The sequence below is a fragment of the Carcharodon carcharias genome, chromosome 5 (assembly GCF_017639515.1).
Source record: "Carcharodon carcharias isolate sCarCar2 chromosome 5, sCarCar2.pri, whole genome shotgun sequence".
NCBI lineage: Eukaryota > Metazoa > Chordata > Chondrichthyes > Lamniformes > Lamnidae > Carcharodon > Carcharodon carcharias.
The window spans coordinates 65,685,321-65,704,301 of NC_054471.1; the positions used below are offsets into that span (position 1 = coordinate 65,685,321).

The 18,981-nt window shown below is 41.9% G+C and overlaps 1 protein-coding gene across 1 annotated transcript in view; it reads right to left on the reverse strand.

The window, feature by feature from the left end:
* Window positions 1–18,981, reverse strand: part of rars2 (arginyl-tRNA synthetase 2, mitochondrial) — a 70,295-nt gene that overhangs the window by 40,711 nt on the left and 10,603 nt on the right. Inside the window, exons 3-8 of the mRNA XM_041187228.1 lie at window positions 13,452–13,554; window positions 11,669–11,752; window positions 11,395–11,492; window positions 10,220–10,275; window positions 8,335–8,418; window positions 6,624–6,700 (exon numbers count right to left, since the gene is read on the reverse strand). Coding sequence (XP_041043162.1) covers window positions 6,624–6,700; window positions 8,335–8,418; window positions 10,220–10,275; window positions 11,395–11,492; window positions 11,669–11,752; window positions 13,452–13,554 — 502 coding nt within the window. The remainder of the gene's footprint in view (window positions 1–6,623; window positions 6,701–8,334; window positions 8,419–10,219; window positions 10,276–11,394; window positions 11,493–11,668; window positions 11,753–13,451; window positions 13,555–18,981) is intronic.

Here is an 18,981-nt window from a genome sequence, read left to right on the forward strand (position 1 = left end):
TACATACCTGTACCAATACCATGCCACCCCCACATCCACCTTCCACAGCTACTTATAGAACATTCATACCTCAGCATCTTCCCTGATCCTGAGTGGAGCTTCCCATCTCATATTCTCTCCGTCACAAAGAATGCCTACTTCCAACTCTGTAACATCATCGATCTCTGCCTCTGTCCATCTGCTGCTGAAATCTTTATCCTTTGTCATTGTCAGAATGAACTATGACAATGTTTTCTTGTTCAGCCTTCAATCCTTCACCCTCCATAAACTGTAGCTCACGTAAAACTCTGCTGCCCACACCCTATCCATTCCTCCAATTGTGGCCTCTATCCAACCCTTCTGCCTCACCATTGATGGCCATGCCTTCAGTCATTTAGACCCTAAGTTCTGGGATTCACTCCCCATCTCTCTCTGTCTGCCCACCACCCTTCTACTCCTTTACTTCTGTGAAGTGCCTTGGGATGTTTTTCTACATAAAGGGCACTATTCAAACACAAGTTTTTGCCTCAATCTGAAAGGGAGAAAATCTTAGTTTCAATTTGATAAAGCCATGTCAGAAATAGTCTGATGAAGAGCGTGACTGTAGAGATAGGATTTCCAAAGACTTCTTTCATACAACTAAAATTTCTAGTATCCAGCCCTAACTAAATGGTTCTTTCAAAACCATTTTAAACCTCTTACCTACAAATTTCTTGGAAGACTGAATAGCACATTTTTAATCTTCAATCCAGAGACATCTAAACTTGGGTTCACCTCCAACGAATGGCAACTAGCTTCGGAAACAGAAGCACTCTCACTCAAGGCCAGGTGAAGGGAAAAAACAGATAGCATTCCCCACCTTCTTCCCCCCATTAAAAGTCTGTTCTACTCTATAAAGCATACTATTTCCTTTGGCACATATGAAATAATACTGACGAGTACAGTGACAGGCTGAAACTGAAGCTGTGTTATGGGTTGAGAGGAGGCTTAAAATTAAAATATAAAACAATCTAGTTTCAAGCTTCTACAGGAGCTTGTCAAAAAGTACCCAAAACAAAAACTTATGAAACCACTTTCGTAGAAGAGCACATCATGTTGGTCTCAACGTTTAATTGGAGCTAGAAAAGAAAGAGTGGACGAGGTTCTGTGGATGGAAAATCTGATGCATGAATTTCCCTGGGGGTCCTACTAGATTTGCTGGTAGGGTCCATTTTAAATTTTTTCAGATTTTCTGCCTAGTGTCCAGTTTGACTAGCAATCTGGCTGTCTGTCAGGTGTCAAAGCAGCTGGCGAGCAGATGGCAGTTAAGTCAGATTGTGGCGGCCGTGGAGGTGGCTTTGTGGGAGTAGTTAATAAAACAACCAACAACTTGTATTTATATAGCATCTTTAGCATAGCAAAATGTCCCAACTTGTTACGCGGGGTGTTATCAACTAAATCTGACATCGAGCCACATCGGGTGATATTAGGGCAAATGGCCAGAAGCTTGGTCAGAGGCAGGTTTTAAGAAGTGTCTTAAGAAAGTAGAGAGCAAGACAGACAGAGAGTGCTTTAGGGAGGGAATTCCAGAGCCTAGGTCCTTGGCAGCTGAGGACATGGCTGCCAATGGTGGAATGATTAAAATTAGGAATGTGCAAGAGGCTAGAATTGGGGAACTGCAGATATATTGGAGGGTTGTGTGGCTGAGGGAGATAACAGAAATAGGGTAGGGAAAGGTCACGGAGAGATCCAAAAACAAGGATGAAAGGTAAAAATTTAACTGGGAGCCACGATAAGTTAGCAAGCACAGGGGTGACTAGTGAATGGGACTTGATGTGAGTTAGGACACGTGCAGAGGTTTGGATGACCTCAAGTTTAGGGAAATACGGTGGTTGGGGGGGGTGGGTGTCAACCAGGAGTGAGTTGGAATTGCCAAGTCTAGAGATAACAAAGGCATGGAGGAGGTTTGCAGCAGCACTAAGCTGAGGCAGTGGTAATGCTACAGAGGTGGAAGGCAGGCAGTCCTAGTAGTGGCAAAGCTAGTTGATCAGAACGTCATCTCTGTGGGTCAAATATCACACTAATGCTGGCAACTGACTGAGGCTGAACCAGACTATTCACAGGGAGAAGGACGAAGTCAGTAGTTACAGAATGGAGTTTGTGACAGGGACTGGAAGAAAAAACATCTTTGGTCCTCCCAATATTTAACTGGAAGAAATTTCTGCTCATCCAGTACTATGTTGGACAAGCTGTCTGACAACTTAGTGAAGGTGAAGGGGTCAACAGCAGTGGTGGCGAGGTGAAGCTGAATGTTGTCAGTGTACGTGTGGAAACTTTCAACGAGCATGTAGATGAGAAATAGGGGAGAGCCAAGGACAGATCCTTGGTGGACACAGGTAACAGTGCAGGAGCGCCAAGAGAAGCCATTGCAGGTGATTCTCTGGTTACAAATCGATAGATAATGGAGCCAAGTGAGTGCAGTTCCACCCAGCTGGACAACAGTGGAGAGGTACTGGGGGAAAATAGTGTGGCCAACTTGTTGGAGGCTGCAGCCAGGGCAAGAAGGACTGATCTAGAGGAAATATGACCCTTGGGGGAAGGGAGGGAAGCAGCAGTGGCAGCTGTACTTGCTGGCAGAGAGTGGAGAAGATATGGGATTTAAGAAGACGGCTTGTAGTGGCGAAATGAAGCCAGCGGTTACCTTTCTAGTCCAGGATGATCTTGGAAAGAGTGAGCAGTCTAGGCAGACAATGACAGGATCCAACAGTGCTTAATGTGGTTTAGCCAGATCTTGCTGTGGATGACTAAACCAATTGGCTGCCATATCTATTCAAGTCTACACTGTTGGACTTAAAGGTGTGGAGATATGAGTCATTCCAGGGAGAACAGTCAGACTGAGAGAGAGAGAGAGTAATGGTTTAAACTGGGGAATAAGGCATTGCATCAAGACGGAGGCGAACTAAAGCAAAACACTGCGCATGCTGGAAATGTGAAATAAAAACAGAAAATGCTGGAAATACTCGGCAGGTCTAGGAGTATCTATGGGAAAAAGACAACACTTCAGGCCTGTGACCCTTCAATAGAAGGCCTGAAAGGTTAATTTTTTTTTCCCTCTGGGAAATAGTAATTCCTCTATGAATAGGAGTTTGTTTGTTTTGATAAGGGATTAAGCACTTGAGGGAATTTAAAAGCTTTGACTAAGTCTGTGTTTTTTTTAAAAAACGGAATTGTTTTAGGAATTTATTTTATTTCATGTCAACATGTCTCCGGAGGTCTGCCCATGACGGATACTAGGTGAGTTGGCATGGGGAGTGGGGGGTGATGGAACATGAAGGGGCCAGAGGGCCTAAAAGGTTCAAGGAAATAATTGGGACAAAGTCCCAGGGGACCGAGTCAGGCTTTTTAAACAGCTAACCTTGGCACTCAGTAGCCCCTGAGGACGCCTTCGATTTGTGTCTGGGGTTGGCCCGATTTCATCCTGCACCTGTTCCAGAACAAAAATCTGGTCTGATTGGACACCTTCTCCCAAGGTTGGTGCAGTGAGCCAGGAAATTTCCAGACTTGCACTACCTGCCTCGAGTGTCAAAATCCAGTCCTGAGGGAGGATAGGTCAGAGCGAGATGAATTGAGCTGGAGGTTGAAATCTTTAAGAATGAAAAGTTGCAGAGGCTGAGGGAGGAAAGTGGTGAAACTGTCTTGGTGAGAAGCTTTATGATACCCACAATATTTTGCTTTTGTTAAAAATCAGTCCCATGGTGGAGTAAAGTTGACATACGGCAGGTGGAGCCAGTAGGCAGCGACAAACTGTTGTCTTCATTCATTCAGGGACAGGCATGGTGCGCAAGTGAAGTCCAGAAGTTATTTGAAGGGTACAGTATCAGAGGATGCACTGATGGGAGGTATTTCCAAGAGAGTGACGATCCGGAGAAGCTGTGCAAAATTGTTCTGCCCCACAAAACCAGAAGTGAAGGTGAAGTTGGAGGTCTCCTTCATATTTAGAAGTGGCAGAGAGATATGCCTCAGCCCAGGAGAATGGCTTGTGACAAGATTAATACACAAGATAAGATCACACAGAGTTAGGGGTAATATATTAGCTTGGATAGAGGTTTGGCTAACCAACAGAAAGCAGAGAGTCGGGATAAATGGGTCTTTTTCTGGATGGCAAGCTGTAACTAGTGGGGTGCCACAGGGTTCGGTTCTTGGGCCCCAACTACTTACAATCTATATTAATGACTTGGATTCAGGGATAGAAGGTACTATAGCTAAATTTGCAGATGACACCAAAATAGGTGGGAAAGTAAGTTGCAATGAAGAAATAAGAAATTTACAAATGGATATGGTCAGGGTAAGTGAATGGGCCAAAATTTGGCAGATGGAGTTTAATGTGCATAAGTGTGAGATTATCCATTTTGGTTGGAAGAATAAAAAGGCGACTTATTATTTAAATGGAGAGAAACTGCAGAATGCTTCAGTGCAGAGGGATCTGGGTGTCCTCGTGCATGAATCGCTGAAAGCTAGTATGCAGGTACATCAGGTAACAAGGAAGGCAAATGGAATTTTGGCATTTATTGCTAAAGAAAGAGAGTATAAAAATAGGGAAGTGTTGTTGTAATTGTACAAGGCATTGGCGAGACCCCACCTGGAGTACTGAGCAGAGTTTTGGTCCCCTTACTTCAGGAAGGATGTAGTTGCACAGGAGGTGCTTCAGAGGCGGTTCGCTAGATTGAATCCAGAGATGCGGGGATTGTCTTGTGAGGAGATTGAGCAGTTTAAGCCTATACTCGCTAGAGTTTAGAAGGATGAGAGATCATCTAATTGAGGTATATAAGATGCTAAAAGGGTTAGACGTGGAGTGAATGTTTCCCCTTGTGGGGCGTTCTACAACGAGAGGCTATAGTTTTTGGCTAAGGGGTGGTAGATTTAAATCAGAGATAAGGAATTACTTTTCTCAAAGGTTCGTGAATCTGTAGAATTCACTACCTCAGAGTGCAGTGGATGCTGGGAAGCTGAATAAGTTTAAGGAGGAGATAGACAGATTTTTAATTAGTAATGGGTTGAAAGGTTATGGGGAGAGGGCAGGAAACTGGAGTTGAGGCCAAAATGAAATCAGCCATGATTGTAATGACAGGCTCGAGGGGCTGAATTGCCTGCTCCTGCTCCTAGTTCTTATGTAAGAGATTCAGACTGCAGCTGAAATTGAACAATTAATCAAAACAGTAGGCCAGTCATCAGCAGTGGGGAAGGAGCTGTAAACTGATCAAGGTTACTTCAAAATTGAAGTGGCTGAGTCTTACTGTGTAATCCAGTGCAGAAGCATAGTCTTGATGACCAGAAAAGACCAGGTATTTGGAATTTAAACCTTGAGAAAAGACCCAGAGTTCACTGAGAAAGGAAGGGTGCAGGCTTGTTTGGATGGATGGGTAATGGTAGCTTAAGTTAGCAGTTAACCAGTAGCTAGGGCTAAAATGCCCCTGCTGTTATAGTCACAGGAACTCAGAGGAAGAGAGGAGATAGAGAGAAAGGGCAACAGATAGCCAACAATAGAAGTGCACAGTAAGGAGCATCCATTGGGAATCAGCATCCCAGAAGCCATCCTGAATCCAATTCAGAAATTGAAGGTCAGGGCCGGGTAGGAGCAGTTAGAGATCGGGGATAGAGCAGCAACTGGAGGTTGTGTGAGTGGGGATGTGCATCTGGAGATCACAGTTGGAGTCAGACCTCCTGGGATCAGACTACTGGGTGCGTAAAGAGGTTAACTTGGGAAACAGTCATGCTCCACCTGCCCTATAAACAGTGCTACAAACGCACTTACCTCAAGGATCCCACCCATCTCACCTCCTTTTACACGCCAGGATTCCTGCAGTTCAGGAAACCTGGCATCTATGAGGAAAATGTTAAAACTTTGGTAAAAAGATTTTACTGACCTAGCTACCTCCCGACAGGCTGGTCATCTGCACCCGCCTCTGTTAAAACAGAAACTGGGTGGTGAGTTGGGTTCAGGTTTGAGAAATTTAAACTTTTTACCTGCCTCTCATCCACCCCCAATTTACCTATTTTTGGGGGGTTAAAATTCCCTTCAATAATCCACCATTCTACATGCACCGTATATATGGTTATTTATATGAAAATGAAAAACAATTCTTAATATCCTGTTTTCTCTTCCAAAGGCTAAAGTAAATACATCGTGTGACAGTTTATAACATGCTAAGGTAGGAAAACTGAAACTATTTTATTCATATACAAAGAGTTGAGTTTCTTTTTCTTCAGCAACATATCTGTTGTTGATTGTTCAACATTCTATGTACATCTTTCCTGTTATGTTCTTGATTAAAAATATGCAGAACCAACATTTGGATATGCCTCTTGATTGCAACTCAGCCTTCCGTTTTGAATGCCTTGTTTGGATGAGTTGAACCAGTAATTGACCTTTGTGTATCTAACCGTTTGGAGTAATACAGATCCACCTTTGCATCAAAAATAAGAACTGTGATAATACTCAAATATTCTGGTTCATCTATGAACATTATTGTTCAATGCTAAGACTTCCTGCATTTTCCAAATTTAACTTTATAACTCCGTCGGAAAGCTAAATGCAAAGATTTTCGGCATTGAAGGTAAGGTTCACTCTTTTAAACACAAGTCCACATTTTCATGTTTTTACTTACTTCAAAAAGATGCTGTAATGGATTTGCTTTCAGTTTCACTTCTGAGCCAAACAGTTGAAATCCTGCTCCTAGCAATCCTAAATCATTGACAAAGAACACCCAAAAAAGTAAAAACATTTGTCTTGCTAAGTTACAATTGTGATGCACAGCAATGCAGCAGTAAAAGAGACCAACTTCACAGAAACATCTGCAATTACCAGAGATCACTCACACATCCAACCTGACTCAAGATGGTCTGAATTTTCTGATGGTTCTATTAGCACAGATACTACATTGCAAGGACAGCTGGAATGTCATCCATAACACCTTAGCTGAGGTGTTTCTGTTACCCACCCAAGGCAACAACACAGCCAGCATGTCATGCCACTATCTAGGAGGAGGAACACTTATAAGTATTACGATACCAGATTGATGTTAGTACTGGGCAAGTTACATCCCAGAGTGAAACCTAGCTTGATATATCTTGACATTAGACAAAAAGGTTGGAAGGATTTTGATACAAAAACAAGTAAATGATTCAAATCATACTATTTCTTCACCCCAGCTATACCTTTACAGATACATACAAATTCAGAAAGATAATTTAAAGTATCTATATTATACTTTAATATTCAGGGTAAGTTGTGGTCAGCACACCACACCCCAGAGTAAGTGACAGATTCAACCAAAGCAGATTCTATGGATTTGTCAACAGACCACCCAGAAGCTTGTTACACTGTGAACCAAGCGGTCTCACTGAAGCTGTCTTTCTCACAAGGGTTTTCAATCTCAACATTCGAAGAACTCGTGCTCCCACTCAGAAGGATTCAACAAGGGTCCATCTCCAGGGTTTCAATCTCACCTTCAGAGATTCCTTTCCTCTGGATCTCCACGTACACTCGAGCTTCACCTTCCAAGCACAATTTCAGATCTTCAGCTATGCCAAGCAGAACACCACTGCTCCAATGGCCTGCAGTAAGGAGTCATCACCTTTGGCTGCCTCCTTGGATATTCTGGCTTCTCTCAAGTCCACTTTGCTACAAGTCTGCTCCCCATAGCTTCCTCTTTACTCAGGGTCAATTGCACTGTTCCTTTCTCTCAACTTTGTTTAACAGGATTTACTTCTGATCTCCATCCTTGTCCTTTACCTAGCGCTGTCTTTTGGGACCGGTTTCTGATCCCTGTCTTTGTCCTTGCCTGGAACCTTCAGGGACTTCTCCCTGCCCCCTCCCTCTGTCCTGGTCTGTGGGACACCTCTCTAATGGTGCTTCTCTTCAGGTCACCTGGCCTACAGTTTCTTCTCCTGCGCAAGCATGCAGGACTGGCTCCCATCCCAAAGAGCTGAAGAAACAAACTGCGCATGTGCACAGGGCTGGTTCCCAGCCTGAAGGCATGAAAGAACTGCGTTTATATGGCCAGTTCCCGGCCGGCGCACACGTGAAAGTTCCGAGGGCTGCCAGGAACTGAAGTTCTTGGCCTTCAAACGTCCGATCTCCTACATCCAGTTAAGGTAAGTCGGCAATTCCCTCGGGGTTCATCACACAAGCCAAATGCCACAATAACAAGAGGGAGCTTAAGAAAAGCAGAAGGTATTGTAATGAACCTGAATCTCTATAGTTCCCTGACTAATATTGCATTAGTAGCTCAAAGACGTGCACAACCATCACCTCAAGGAGTTCAAATAATACTTAGTAATATGCAATACAAAAAAGTTTCCCACCCAAAAACTTACCAAACTGCATTCCCCAGTCTCCAAGGTAGTTGATCCTGATCACATCATTTCCCAAAGCTTGCTTTAGGTTAGCTATGAAGTTACCTAACAAAATAGCATACAAATATAATTTATCCCTGCTATATTGTCTTTTTTCCTAAATTAATACTGAACTATTGCTTTACTGCTGCCATTTGTAGAGCTATTTTGATGTTTATTATTTTTGAAACTTTTCACTCCCCACCCATACAGTAGAAAGTACAAGTTTCAAAAATGAATCAGCTGTGGCTCGTTGGGAGTGCTCACATCATAGTTAAAAATGTAAACGATTCAAGCCCTACAAGTACATAATCTAGGCTGATGTTCCAGCGCAGTATAAAATGAGTGACGCACTCTGAGGTGTCATCTTTCAGATGAGACGTTAAACCAAGGTGTTGTTGTAAAAGATCCCATGGCACTAACCAAAGGTGGCCAGGAGAGCTCTCCCAGTGTCCTAGCCGACATTGATCACTCAACCAACACCTATAAATCAAATAATCTGGTCATTTCAGACAATTCCAATTTTGGGCACAATACTTTAGGAAGGACTTGTAAGCTTCGGATGACATAAAGAACAGATTTAATAGAATGTTTCCAGGACTGAGGAATTATGGTTATGTGTATACCCTGTTGTATCGTTCTATAATTTATTTCACTGCTGTGTGTAGTTTTGTATTTATCTATGTAGCAACAGGATTTCCAAAGTACTTCATTGTGCCAAGGACATGAAAGACACTAAATAAATGTGGTTTCTTTCTTTCTAGCAACTAATATTTTGTAACATCAATATAACTAAATTTTATTTTTTGGTTCGGTCCTGTCCAAGATACTTTAAATTATGACAACACAAAACATACTGTGATGACTTCCAAAGCTACAGATATCTTCAACTGCCATCTGTCTGAGACTCTTGGTAACTACCACCCGAGTAGTGTTTCTCTTTATCTGGCATGAGGTGTCGCAATCTCACATGCAACAGAAAAGCAGGAGGCAAATACCTTGCTGCTATAATGTGGACAGTGTATAGCAAATTGGGGTTCAGAACCTGCACTGCAGGAACTCACCAAGGTTCCTTAGATAGCACCTTCCAAACCCACAACTGCTACCATCTAGAAGGAAGAGGGCAGCAGATAGATGGATACACCACCAGCTGGAAGTTCCCCTCCTAGCCACTCATCATCCTGACTTGGAAATATATCGCTGTTCCTTCACTGTCACTGGGTCAAAATCCTGGAACTTATCCCCCACTATCAGCACTGTGGGTGTGGGTGTACCTACACCACATGGACGGCAGCGGTTCAAGAAGGCACCTCACCTCCACCTTCGCAAGGACCATTAGGGATGGATAATAAATGCAGGCCCACCCAGCAACAGCTATACCCCATAAAATGAATTAAAACAAACCCTGGCTTGTTGAACCTTCTCTTCTGCTTTTCTGTTAGTTTCTTAAATATTCCACAACCTAAATATAACTTATCAATATGTTCTAGCGGAGTGGTATGACAGTCCAGATCAGCTTATTTTATTTAAAACAAAAACAGAAACAGAAATACCTGGAAAAACTCAGCAGGTCTGCAGCATCGGTGGAGAAGAGCACAGTTGATGTTTCGAGTCCTTATTTAGTTTTATTTAAATATATTGCAAGTTAAACACCTTCTAGAAGCGAGCAGATGATTTAGTGTCGGCTTTAAATTTACCTAGTACGTCAGCAATTTTATTTAAAGTAGCTTTGGGCTATTAATGTAGTTCAGAGTTAAAGAGGTCTTAGATTCTGCATTAGACTTTCAGATTAGAATTATTTAATTGGCAGAACTAATCCTAGGAAGAATACAACCATTACTTGCAGCAAAGAACAGGAACTGTTTACCTATAATTGTTGAACGCAAGTGTCCGGCATGAAATTTTTTTGCAATATTTGGTGAACTATGAAGAAAGAAGGAAAAAGAAGTTAATATTACTCAACTTTTTGTTAAAATTTGAAGATCCATCCCTAACAATACAAGACACAGCCAAGCTCAATGTGGCCCTCCCTTTACTCTGCACTGATCCAGTTCAATTGGAATCACTGGAGTTGTATCTGACACAGAGAAAGATGATTGTGTAGCGCCATCATCTAAGTCACAGGCCATCTCTGCAGCGCTTAGTCAGGGTATCAGTCTAGGCCCAACCATCTTCAGCTGCTCCTTCAATGACCTTCCTTCCATTCATAAGGTCAGAAGTAGGGCCATTTGCTGATGATTGCACAGTGTTCAGTCCCACTTGTAACTCCTCAGATAATGAAGTAGCCCATGCCCAATTGCAGCAAAACCTGGATAACATTCAGGCTTGTACTGATGAACGGCAAGCAGCATTTGGACCACACAAGAATCAGGCAATGAACATTAACAACAAGAGTATCTACCTATCTCCCTTTGAAATTTAGTGACTATCACTGAGTCCCCCCCACCATCAATACCCTGCAGGTCACCACTGACCAGAAGCTCAACTGGACTAGCTACAAAAATGCTGCAGAGTAGGTTAGAGGCTGGGAATTCTGCAGCGAGTGGTTCACTTCTTGACACCTCAAAGCCTCTCTACCAGCTATAAAGCATAAATTATGTGCATGATGGAATTTTCCGCATTTGCTGTAACAGGTGCAGCTGCAACAACCTTCAAGAAGCTCAACATCAGCTACTAGATAGCAGGCCTTGGCTCCAAACAAGTTGTCCTACATGCTCTTGACTCTCCCTCCAACTTCATCTTGTTGAGATTAAGACATATCCCAATTTTTTTATAGAACATTAACAACTCCTCCCTTGGTACAATCTACTGCCTCTTAAAGCCCATGCTCATCTGATCAGTAGCTCTTATTTTCTCATTTTTAACACTTTATTGGCCAGATTGTTCTACGTTATTATTAAAAATAACAGGCCAATAAAGAAAAATTACCTTTAATATTCACACCCAAATATAATGAGCGAAAGCACTTAAAGGGACCAATTTAAAAAACAAGTAGACTTCACTTGTAATTTATTGTCTTATACTTCTGAGCCAGAAACATACCTAAATTCCACTATAACTCGCCCACAGGGGTAACCTTGGAAGAGTTCACTCTCTATTCCATATTTTGAACCCTTCTTAGAAATTTCTTGCATTACAATCTGTAAAGTAAAAAGATAGATAATGTTAGAAAAAAACAAATAGGAGTGCTTCAGCCACAATCAAGTATTCGAGTGAGACGGGCGTTCATTATCACATTGATTAAGTTTCCAGAAAGAAACCTGGAGCTCCACTGAAAGTGAAAGCACATAGCCAAAAAACAATCTTCTGCACTAACCTCAGCAAGTAAAGATCGGTTCACTTTGAAATTAATGGTTCCTTTCCCAACAGCAATCTCAGTAACCACATCATCACAAGTTAACTAAAACAAGAATAAAAAAAAAAATTAGGCCTAACCAAGATTTTAATAAGCAATAAAATAATATTTTAGCTTCATTACTGACATGTTGAATAGCTGAAATAAGCTTAAGGATTTACTTGTTTGGGAGTCTCATGCTGCCACACTCTTGTTATACTACAACATTCACAATAACGTTGTACCCGTAGTAATATCACTTTGTTTTGCTGCATGTCTCTACCAAGTTCAAGAGATACCCTGACCCTATACTGGCACAGCACTGTCTTGGCTTCAGTGCAACAGCTTGAACACACAATACCAAGATTTCAACAGACAGCAATATCTATTTACTCGTGCACACCCAACCTGATAATACTCTTAGGCATGTAGTGGTGATCAGATTTACATGGATAGCTGGTGTGAACATCCTTTGGGTTGTCACCTTTATTGGAATGCACTGGGTAAACTTTATGACCTGGCAAAAATTCACATTTCTTGACAACTTCCAAAGAAAGCAGGGTTCTGAGAAATTTCTTCTAACTCTTACTTTTACTGGGAAGTGTTTTGATTCCAGTCATAGTAGCATATAGACTGTTGCAAAAAAATCTCCACAGAGCAGGCATTAGAAATCATGATCTTTCAGCATTGTGAGAATACCTTCACTACAATATGGTCCACTACCACCTCCTCAAGGGCAATTAGTGATGTTCACCTTGTCAGCAGCACCCACATCCTGAAGAAAACAAGTACTGCAGTTTGGCAATAAGAGAAAAAACTGCATGATTTAAGATGTGGAGGCTACCTTTCCAGTTAAGTGTGAAACTAAAGTGGAATTTCCTAAATAGATATATGACCCGGTTGACAGTAAAGATCCCTGATTGCAACAGAAATCTTAACAATTTATTGTATTTATGCTGATCCTTTGTTCTCGCTAGGAAAAACAATGTGTTTTGATGAGCTACTTGAAGATGGCATATCTGTTTTGGTTTCTATATTGAACATCCACTCTGTTACACTGTCCTGTCCTTGCAGTACAACCAAGCTTGTTCATGTGAATAGGGTTAAGCTATTGAACCCTTTGATTCTGTTCGGACCTTCAATTAAAATCATGGAATATCTGTAATTCAAATCCATTTAACCACTTTTGTTTCATGTCAATTTTGCAGGAGGTCACCTGCTTGTCCACCATAACTTCGGGGAGTGAAGGACGGAATAGCTGAACAAACTCTGGAAAAGTGGGAAAATAGCATTAACACTATTTACTCCCCTTTTTCAGGATGGAGTTTCAGCCAAAGTAAGTGCTTATGCCCTGCCACAGATGGTACCTCAAACATTTTTGCTGACTGACATTTGGTGATGAGGAGCTCATATTTCAAGCATACATGCAGTGCAGAGGCTACATTCTCTCTTTTACGTGCAAGGATAAGAATCGAGGGGAGAAAGTTCTGGGTTTCCACCTAAGTACGCTGGACGGCTTAGCTGCAATTGGAGAATTGGAAAACCTTGCGAATCAGAACCCTCAACCTGTAAAAAAGAACCCCCCTGATTTTCCTCCCAGTTAAGACAAAGCTCCATTCAATGCGATTTCATCATATTCACTGCGTCCAACCAATGCAGTGCACTTGGATGCGGACACCAAGTCAGTAATAGCTAGCACCCTCTTCTTCCCCTCCACCCTCCAAAACAACAACATGCATAAGTTAGTATCCTGAAGTGACAGTACCTGTGCAGACAATTGCTTTGCTTGACTCTGGACTGTTGATCCAAATTTTAAACAGCCGTCCACCAGCAGAGAGCTCACCGATACCCGAAAATCTAGGGTCTGCCTGAAAAATGTTTGCAAGTTTATTAAATGCAACTTCCATTTCCACAGCATATTACACAGACAGATTCCATTGCAAAGGGGCAAGACAATACAGTCAGTCAGAAAGTGGGGAAATTTAAGAAAATTGGCAAAACCAAACACAAAGATTAAGGTCACAAGTTTCAAGGGTGCTTTCTAAGGGAGCAGAGATGTGGTACAAAAGTTACGAATGAAAACTTCCAATGGTCGGGGGTGGAATGACTGAATGATTGGCCTTGCACTGTGGAAGAACAGAATGAAAGGCTGAATAGAAAACAAGAACTTTTTTGCTTTTAAGAACTAGAAGGAAGAAGGTTATCATCAAGAACAATGTTTGGGAAAGATTAGCCAAATAAGGAGGGATTTTAAAATGAAGACTTTGAAGTGCATACACTGAGGGGATGGAGAACTAGTAGAGATTGGGAATGAATGGAAGAAACATGGCGTGGTGCATGAGTAGACAGATCATGAATTATGGATTAACTATTGTTCTTTGTGAAAGGCTAAAGAGGCCAGTTGAAGAAAGGCGACTAGCAGGGGGAAAATAGGTACACATGTAATTAGGTGAAGTTCATGATTAACACAAATTAAAATGTGAAAAAAAAATGTACCTCTACAAATCCTACAGGGGGAATGAGGAAGGGTTTCACTGGGAGGAATCAAGAAAATCATGTTCAGAGGTGCAAAGAGGCACCCAGGGGAAAAAACAACAGCAAAATCCAAGCAGAATGGTAAAGAATTATTTCAGTATTACAACAGTGAGACAGCTGTCAGAGAAGAAGCAAAATCATAAAAGATTTAAGTGGAATCAAAATTTGTGAACATGTGCAATTTTGAATGATTACTTCTTCTAAGTGTTCACAAGGGCAGGCATGCCTTCCCCAAACAGATAACCAAAATAAAATAAAAATCAGTGGATGTGTGTTAAATGTGATGGATTTCTAAGGCCAATTTAAAAAGGCTCAAAACTAATATCATCCCGGACAGATGAGACACACCAGGTAGGAGATTTGAGATTTGTGAGGGCTTCGCTAGGTAAGGTACCAATAGATTGGAAACAGATCAATGTGGTGTCCATATACAAAAATGAGAGTAAAACTGAAATAGGCACCATCGTTAACCTGACTTCCATTTCAGGCAACATAATATAAATGGATTTAATCAGGAGTAAACTTGAGGATTATCACTATATATCAAAGACATGGCAAACAGTGGCCCAAATTGGCTCGGAAGGGAGAGATCCTATCTCATTAATCTCCTGCACATCTCTGAACAGGGATCATCCTGCGGAAATCATACAAGTGGATCCAGACCTTGAAAGAACATTTAATAAAGTTTCACATGAAAGGCTATTGGTCAAACTCCCAAGGTGTGGAGGTTCACTGTATCCTCCAGATAAGAAACTAGCGGGAGGATAGCACTCCAAGGGATTACGTCAGAATTGGATGAGCACGAGCACTGTATGGGACCAGTTTTTGGGACTACTACTACTACTACTTCTCAAATCACATAAATAATCTGGAACTTCATCAGAAATTCATGTAAAATGGACAAATTTATTGATACCAAACTAGATGAGGCAATGGAATTAGTGGAAGGAGCTCAGAAGTTAGAGAATGAGTGGGATAGAACAAAACAGGCAGGACATCAGATGATGAAATTTAATGCAGACCAAGTAAAAAGCATTGCAGAGAAGAAGGAAAAACATACAGGTACTCAGTGAATTATGTTGAAATGGCTAAGGATGAAATGGAAAGAGACCTAGGGAGTTCTAGCAGGCTCAACACTAAACATGTCTAACCAATGCAGCGCAACAATCAAAGCCAACAAAAATGTTGGAACTACATAGCAAAAGAGTAGAATTTAATTCAGAGGAAGTATAGTTAAACCGTACAGTACTCTGGTCAGATCCATTCTTTTGAGTATTACATCCAGTTCTGGTCACAGGCGTGAGGGAGACATTTGAGTTCTGACGGCTAATCCATAAATGTTAGCAGTTGGGAGTTATGAGGAATGACCAGAAGATGGAGTAGATTGTTCTTAAACTTCAGACAATATACGCGCAATGAGAGGTAATCTCAATGAAACATATAAAACTCAAGAGGACTTAACGGGATAGATGTCGAGAGGCTGTTTCCCCTGGTTGGAGAACCTACAACTTCAGAATCATCATCTCAGGATAAGGGAACAGCCATTTAGGATTCAGATGAGGTGAAATTGCTTCACTCAGAGGTCTGTGAACTTCTGGAATTCTCTACCCTAGAGGATGTCAAGGGTATATTCAAGACAGATAACTTTGTGGGCACTAATGGAATCAAGGGATTATGAAGATAGGTCAGGAAAGTAGCGCTGATATAAAAGTTCAGGCTTGTTCTTAAACTTGGGAGATTTTTTTAAGCTTTGTAAGGAAGTATCTGGGAAGGCATATAGGATAACTGAGGCAAATCTTGATTAATTCTTCAAGTTAAATTGCAAGGGTAGGACATGGAGATTCAAGTTAGAAAGAGGCAGAATGCAGTAATGATATCAGGAAATTATTCTTCACACACAGTAATCAACACACGGAATGAATTCCTGGATATAACGGAGGCAAAAATAAAAACCCTAGCATCATTTAAGAAACTGGATGCTTTATTGACATTTCTGGAGAGATGATTAAGATGGCTGCAATTTTATGAATAAATTGTTGCACTAACATGCCTCTCATCCAGTTGTGCCCACCTGCCAGCCCAGACACAATAGGCTGAAAGGCCTTTTTCTGTGCTATAACTTTTCTATGGTTCCTCTGCCTGCCTGACTTCAGGACCGGTAAGAGTACTAATAGCATTCGGAACCCTATCCCATGTTTTTGCCTACAGAGAGTGAGAGCGAGAGAGCGAGAGAATCAGACACAGTAACAGAGTTAACCTTCACCCACTGATCCTGGTTTTCTGGAGTACGTCTAAAGCTCCGGAAAATATGTAATGTGCCCACTGATATGCCAGTACATTTTGTCTCGCTAATGGCAACCTCTTGGGTCAAATCAATGGGGCGACTGGCTTCTTCTTACATTATTATTATGCCACCTAATGCAGAATTTTCTTTTTTTAAGAAAAGGGTGGTGGAAATATGCACCAAAGTCTGCTCAGCCTAAACCATATTTTCAATAGTGGTCCTAGGACAGCTGCAAAAAGCATTACTGCTAGTAAACTGCAGATGGCCTGCTTTTAAATTCATTTGTAACTGTCTACAGCAAAGCTAATTAATACATAACTTTGTTAAGAAATGCTGTAAATACTGCTTAAAGTGAATATTGACGACTGAGAGTATTGTATTTGACATAATAACCAATCTTTGAACCGTTAAAATTCCCTCCAGCTATTAGCTATTATATTAATTTGGGCTCATCACATCACTGGTCTCCATTGCTTCAGTCAGCCCCTGTTCTACTGATAAAGTACTGAGCATTCATTGTTCAAAAGACAAATATTTCACACAAAACAGAAAAAAAAGATGGCAAACTTTGATTTTATTACCTTACGCATTTTCCAAAGCATGTGTGTTGGATTTGGATACAGGAAGCAGGTAAGAAAATCAGGAGGGGAGAACTTAATCACAATTCTTACTGATCATTTCAGTTTCTCCCCAATTTCTTTTTTCTTTAATTCGTGCATGGGATGCGGGTTTCACTGGCTAAGGATGAAGCGGTTAGCTTCCGAAGCCATCCCCAACTGCCCTCGAGAAGGTGAGCTGCCATCCTGAACCACTGCAATACGTGTGTTGTAGGAACACCTACAGTGCTTTCCCCCCTTTTCTAACCAGTGGTTTTCTCCTTTCATTGGTTGGAGGCAAACCTAGCACAAAGGAAGGCGGTTGTTGGAGATCAATCATCACAGTCCCAGGACATTGTTGAATGAGTTCTTCAGCCTAGGCCCGACCATCTTCAGCTGCTTCAATGACGTTCCCTCCAACATAAGGTCAGAAGTCACAGAATCACACAGTGCAGAAGAGGCCCTTCGGCTCATCGAGTCTGCACCTACAGGTGAGAAACAACTGACCTACTTACCTAATCCCATTTACCAACACTTGGCCCATAGCCTTGAATGTTATGACGTGCCAAGTGCTCATCCAGGTACTTTTTAAAGGATGTGAGGCAACCCGCTTCCACCACCCTCCCAGGCAACGCATTCCAGACTATCACCACCATCTGGGTAAAAAAGTTTTTCCTCACATCCCCCCGAAACCTCCTGCCCCTCACCTTGAACTTACGTCCCCTCGTGGCTGACCCTAAACTAAGGAGAACAGCTGCACCCTATCCACCCTGTCCATTCCCCTCATAATCTTGTACACCTTGATCAGGTCGCCCCACAGTCTTCTCTGCTCCAACAAAAACAACCCAAGTCTATCCAACCTCTCTTCATACTTAAATGTTTCATGCCAGGCAACATCCTGGTGAATCTCCTCTGCACCCCCTCCAGTGCAATACATCTTCCTATAATGTGGCAACCAGAACTGCACACAGTACTCCAGCTGTGACCTCACCAAGGTTCTATACAACTCCAACATGACCTCCCTACTTTTGTAATCTATGTCTGGATTGATAAAGGCAAGTGTCTCATATACCTTTTTCACCACCCCACTAACATACCCCTCTGCCTTCAGAGATCAAGGGACACACATGCCAAGGTCCCTTTGTTCCTCAGAACTTCCTAGTGTCATGCCGTTCATTGAATACTTCCTTGTCAAATTACTCATTCCAAAGTGTATCAACCTCACACTTTTCATGGTTAAATTTCACTTATCTGCCCATTTGACCATCCCATCTATATCGTCCTGTAGCCCAAGACATTCAGCCTCACTGTTAACCACCTGGCCAATCTGTGTGTCATCCACAAACTTACTAATCCCACCCCCCACATAGTTATCTATGTCGTTTATATAAATGACAAATAATAGGGGACCCAGCACAGATCCCTGTTGTACGCCTCTGGACACTGGCTTCCAGTCACTAAAGCATCCATCTGTCATCACTCTCTGTCTCCTACAATTAAGCCTATTTTGAATCCACCTTATCAAATTACCCTGTATCCCATGCACATTTGCCTCCTTTATAAGTCTCCCATGTGGGACCTTGTCAAAGGCTTTGCTGAATTCCGTATAAACTACATCAACTGCACTACCCTTATCTACACACCTGGTCACCTCCTCAAAAAATTCAATCAAATCCCTCTGACAAAGCCATGCTGACTATCCCTGGTCAAATCTTGCCTCTCCAAAGGGAGATAGATTCTCTCCTTCAGAATTTTCTCCAATAGTTTCCCTACCACTGACATGAGACTCACTGGCCTGTAGTTCCCTGGCTTATCTCTTACAACCTTTCTTAAATAGCAGAACCACGTTAGTTGTTCTCCAGTCCTCTGGCACCTCCCCC